The sequence below is a fragment of the Gobio gobio genome (genome assembly GCF_949357685.1).
Source record: "Gobio gobio genome assembly, chromosome: 13".
Taxonomy (NCBI): domain Eukaryota; kingdom Metazoa; phylum Chordata; class Actinopteri; order Cypriniformes; family Gobionidae; genus Gobio; species Gobio gobio.
Genome location: NC_137106.1, coordinates 31,615,926 through 31,621,925, shown reverse-complemented (window position 1 = coordinate 31,621,925; position 6,000 = coordinate 31,615,926). Strand labels below are relative to the sequence as shown.

The 6,000-nt window shown below is 38.1% G+C and overlaps 1 protein-coding gene across 2 annotated transcripts in view; it reads right to left on the bottom strand.

Annotated features, from left to right (window-relative positions):
- Positions 1-495: 495 nt before the first annotated feature.
- The window catches only part of nrxn3a (neurexin 3a), a 353,303-nt gene continuing 347,798 nt past the window's right edge, over positions 496-6,000 (bottom strand). For both annotated transcript variants that reach the window (XM_079833565.1, XM_079833566.1), the window contains one exon: positions 496-1,551. In XM_079833565.1, the coding sequence (XP_079689691.1) occupies positions 626-1,551 (926 nt within the window). In that variant the 3' untranslated portion in view covers positions 496-625. The remainder of the gene's footprint in view (positions 1,552-6,000) is intronic.

Below are 6,000 nucleotides of genomic sequence, written 5' to 3'. Positions count from 1 at the left end.
GCTGGAAATCATAACAGTGCAGTGCTGTCAGAGCCTCGGTGACCAGTCTTGAGCAGTTTCGTTTATTACATTGTGTTTTTCTTCTTTTTGCAGAGAGCAAAAAATGATAAGACACCACATGTAATGTATAAACAATACAAATTTCTCATATATATAGAATTTATATATATATATATTTATATATATATTTATTTATTTTGTTGGCAGGAGTCCTTTTTTTTCAAGTGAACAACATTTTTTGGGTCCCACTGTCGTTACGGACGTCAGCACTACTTGTCTCTTACATGCTTGAAACGTTCTCCTCTTTTTACAGAGTTACAAAAGAAAAGAAAAACGAGATTTACGCCAAGGTTCACATACCTCTAAAAGTCACTTAGGATTATGATGTAGCTGTGGAATATTCTACACTGATAACGTCTCCGACCAGATAGAGGAATAAGGTCACTAATGTTTGCTATTTTACCTTCGCGGTGTGCTTACGGTTGTAAGTGTGCTTTATGGTACAGTTCACATCAGAGTTCGCCTTCTTGGCACAGCGCCGGGGTTCGGCTCCTGTCGCCCTCTCTCGGCGCAGCGCCCAACAGGTCTGGCAAAGTTCTGGCAAAGCGACGGGCGACGCTCGGACTCACACGTAGTACTCCTTGTCCTTGTTTTTCTGTTTCTTGTTGCCGCTTTTCGCGCTCTGCTGCTTGTCCTTCATGACTGCTCCATTGCTCTGCGCCGAGTTGGTTATGTAATTCCTCGTCTCGTCCACTTGGTAGGATCCCTCGTCCCTGTTTCTGTACTTATACATGGCGTACAGCAGTATTAGGATGCACAAAGCGGCAGCGGCAACTATCCCGACGACCATTCCGGTGGTGCTGCTAGATTCACGGACCACCTCGGAGGCCCCCGGAACCCGCCTGATGCCCGGCTCCGTGGGGATTGCTGTGGGTACATTACGGAACATGGGGGAGGTTATTAATGGGCTCTTCAGCTTTGTGTTGTCTACCTCATAGGAAGTGGGCAATGGAAGCAAGACTATGTCGGGCTGGGGCTTTAGCTCCCTGTGATTCATTTTGCCTGCGGGCAGTTTGGGTGGCGTGGACGTGGTTGTGGAGCGGCTCAGCTTGGGGGAAAAAGAAGCGGTAGTAGTCCTACCAGAATCGGAGACTTTGTTAGGTCTAAAGTCCTTGGATCCCCACTTAGGCGCGTGAGCTTTGTAGCCACCTTCAAAGGTCGACGATGACAAGGTCTTATCTGTTACCAAGGAGAAGGTGGTGTAAAAATCTTCATCATCAGTAGGGGGCAGGTTAGAGTCGTATGCTTCCCCAGAGCCATACCCAGATATCATCAAGCCATCATCATCATCATCATCACAATCATCGCTGCCTCGGTCCGACAAGCAAGGTACCCCCGCCTCAGTGGCCATGGACAGGGACTCTTTGGTGGTCTCAATAATGGTGAGGTGGGGGCGGAGGGTTGGGGGAAAGGGGATGGAGGGTGTACGAGTGGCTACAGAGGGGAGCTCTAAGGGATCCGTTATAAGTACTGGGAAAACTAATTCGCCTCCTACAATTGAACACAGACATGAGGCATGTTAGTCTCTAAAACTGGTAACCAAAAAGCTTACTGGCAACGGATACAAGGCAGAACTTAAAAAAAAACTAAACAAAACCAAAAGACAACAGAGAAACAAAAAACACTAAAAACTGGCATCAAAAGGACTTGACAGGTCTTTGTGGGTGAGCCGGTTTGTGAGGTACTTGAATTATCTGCTTTAAAGGGATAGTTCACCCAGAAATAAAAAATTATCCCATAATTTATTCACCCTCGAGCCATCCTAGGTGTAGATGACTTTCTTCTTTCAGCCGAATACAATCGGAGTTATATAAAAAAATGTCCTAGCTCTTCCCAGCTTTGTAGTGGCATTGAATAGTGCCCAAGTTTTTGAAGTTCCGAAAAGTGCATCCATCCATTATAAAAGTAATTCATACTACTAATAAAGGCCTTCTGAAGTGAACAAAAATATCCTCATTTAAAACTTTATAAACTATAATCACTAGCTTTCAGCATCGGCCGTACACACGTTCACGAGAGAGTCGAATTCCGGTGGAAGGGTGACTTTTGACCCAGTGTATGACATAGGCGTAGAATAAGCTTACTTGACAATAGACGCCTCTCGCAAAACCCACTTAACTCTCTTGTGAACGCATTTACGGATGTTGCCGGAAGCCAGTGTTTATAGTTTATAAAGTTTTAAATATGAATATTTTTCTTACAAAAACCCATGGCTTTGCTTCAGAAGACTTGGGCACTATTCAATGCCATTACAAAGCTGGGAAGAGCCAGGACATTTTTTAATATAACTCCAATTGTGGATGGCTCGAGGGAGAGTAAATGATCAGATTTTTGGGTGAACTGTTCCTTTAATACTCGAGAAAAGAGTTGTGGATGAAAAATTAACATGAGCCAATTTTAAATGTTAATTTCTACAAAAGCTGTGTTAAGATTAGCTCATGCATGCCAAAGTGAACTAGAGCAATAAACAATATATGAATGAACATTAATCAGTTCATGTTAATTAATAAGTGAATATATTAAATATTACTTTTAAAATATTTTTGGAATAATATTTTGCATAAGTAAAAAAAAAAATCAGCTCAAATATATGAATCTACTGCCATAAAGTCTCATGTTCTAAAAAAAGGTCAGAATATTATATAAATAAGCTATGAGATGAAGTCTCACCACATGTTGGTTTTAAGATGTGAAACATGTCAACAACTTTCGTTTATTTTAGTAGAAAAGCTTATCTCGCTCTCTTTCTTTCTCTCTCTCTCTCTCTCTCTCTCTCTCTCTCTCTCTCTCTCTCTCTCTCTCTCTCTCTCTCTCTCTCTCTCTCTCTCTCTCTCTCTCTCTCTCTCTCTCTCTCTCTCTCTCTCTACATATATATATATATATACTATACGTGGGCTCCCCAGCAGTGCACTGACTCTTGCCTTTTGAATGGCTTCAGAAAGCCTTCCCAATGGCAGGTACTATCGCCTGGTGCAATAACAGCTGAACGATCTCTGTCAATATGGTTAATTTCTAAGTGTAAGACTGTAATTTTTTAAGAATGAATGCTGCTTTGAGTGTGTTTATTGACAGAAATAAGATGCTCAGTTCCTCAAGTATACGTGTAAGTGTGTCGATAATCGGGAAGGAACAAGTGATTCTAACACTAGAAGAAGAAAATAACATTTTAGTGTGTCTGTCTGCCATGCAACATAACCAAACAGTTCCATTTCATGAACATGGAAGGTTTGCTTATGCTTTCTAACTTCTAGATATTCAGACTGTCATTACAACAGTAAGATAGTTCTACCATCAGCTTTTCAGTACAAAACAAAGACTTGCAAAAAAAAAAAAAAATAATAATAATTCAAATTCAAAACAACTTAAAAGAAAAAAGGCAGAGCTCAATGATAACACAAGTAAATTAAAAAAGTAAATTCAATTACAAATCCAATAGCGTGAGTTAAATTACAAAGCCAATACCATAAGTTATCAATAACTCTAGTCAAAGCACACAGTACAGTACTGACAAACAGGCAATATAAACATCAACAGTATAATCTAGCAAAACGAGATCAGAACTTCTGATCTCATTACGTTAAGTATTTAAACAAGCATTTACGGCATAGATTGTATATTATAAACATAAACATACCATATTCTTTGTCAACTTACATCAACAAATTGCCCGCATGATTTTGGCATGAAGAAAAAAACGTACAAAAGAAAGTTGTGTAAGAATGTTCTTGGACAAGTTTTTTCTTTGTGAAAACAAAATAACTGTCATTGCGTTTCTGGTTAGATATATATTTTTGTTTCCCACATGAGAGAGTACAGGGAGGCAACAACACATACATCCACACCACATAACATGAAAAATAAACTTCACCATTATTCTCTTTTGTCGTTACTTTGATAAATAATCCAGTTTTCTTACAAAAAACTGTACATATTTGAGCCTTTGATTTATATAGCATTTTTTGTTAAATAAATATCTACATTCTAGTAATTAAACTTTTTGCTTAGATTGGTTTTAATCTTTAGGTTTGAGTGAATGGATGACTGTACATATTTTACCATAGCTAGAAGGGGGAGGAGGGGGGAGGGGGGTTGTGACAAGGGAATTGGACCTATGAACATACTACATAGGAGATGACAATGATGGGGGTGATTGTGTAAGTCAGTTGCCATGTCCATGTATAGGCAGTACGAAGCGGTCGGGCAGCATTAACGTTTTTGGCTGTAAGGAAGGGATGGGGATATACAAACAATGAGCATATACATGCCCATCTACGAAAAAGAACAAAACTCTAACACTGACAATCTGACAAACCCTAAACTGCAACTTCTTCGCCATGCAGTTTGGAAACATTCTTTAAACGTCAATTGTTCATCAAGATCAACTTTCAGAATTTGAAAAAAAACAAAAACAAGAAGAGTATCAAGATCTGGAACCTTTTCATTGACCATCATGTGCCTTTTCGATGATTTATTATTCATTTTGTTTATAACAAATTGGGTTGTTTTTGCATTTAAGGTATTGTAATATTGTTCTTGATGTGTTCTAGTGGTTTGAAAATTGTTTCGATGATTTATCACTTCAAGCACATGGAATATTCATTGAATTAGTTCCAAATCTAAAAAAAAAAAAGAAGACCAAAAAATCAAAACACGTTATCAAATTAATGATAATTGTGATTTGATATTCACATCTATTTCAAATTTCACCAATAATTTTGAACCCAAAAATTCAGCTATTCAAAAAATGGTAACCAACAAAAAATGAAATTGATTTGAGTGCGTGTAAAACTAAAAAGACAAAATTCCCAGAGACGAAAGAACAAAGCAATTCTAATTTTCACACACTACAACCAGATGCACAAACTATAAAACAGACACAATCGAGAGGGACAGTTTAACAGACAACTGCTTCCTCTGTCATGTGACCCAAAGACAAATATATCTGTCATTGTTAGTCTTAAACATGTAACAGGCGTGCAGTCTGGATGTATGTCAAAGAGAGAGGAAAATTGGCTGAAAATGGGTTAAGTTTTTTTTACTGCAAGATGTTGACGCATGCGTAAAGTAAGTTGCATTTAGGGAGAGTAGACGAACAACACAGCAAGCTGGGGGTCAAATCAGACATCAAAGGTTAAGCGAGGTCAAAGAAGCCTTTTAACCAGGGCCTGTAGGTCACAGATGTTTGTCTGTACGCTTTGCTGGAACATTCATAGCAGATGCCTTGTCTTTTATGCCAGTAAAGTCATTACATCTCATAACAAATGATCCATTATCATAGTTGGTACCCACAGACTTTGGTTCAAAAGCAGCAGAGTATTGATTGAGGAATTCCACAAGAGGGTTCAGAATATATGACTTCTACAGAAAAAAGAAACAAACTTTCTGAACGCATTATGGGAAAACATTATAAACGTATGAGCCATTAAATTAATAAATCATCTAATCATCTAAATCATTCCCAAACACCCCCCAAAAATCCTCTATAAAAAAATATAAATAAATTAAAAAATTAAAAATAAAACCACACAATAACAAGTATTGTGGGGGAGGCATGATAAAAAAACAAAAAGGATTGTGTTTAAATATTCCTTTCTACCACTATTTATAAATACTGTTATTATAAATACATTTTTTGATAAATTGACTAGATTGATAGTGTACTGCATGATAGGGATTTACTGAAGAAGAGTTTCTGTTCAATCATAAGCAGCATTATTCTAAATACGGCTTTTCACACTTGAAATATAGTGAAATAGTTAACCCTGGGTATTCATAAGACGCCATTTCACACGGCACATTCCTAAACCCGGGTTAAAGTCCTCATTTGCTGTGTCTGTGTTACTGACTGGACAAACGCAGCATGTGACCTGTTTACATAAAGGCTCTAGCATTGCGCGTCCACATATTACTTTGCTGACTGTAATATCGCGTTTTTTTTCT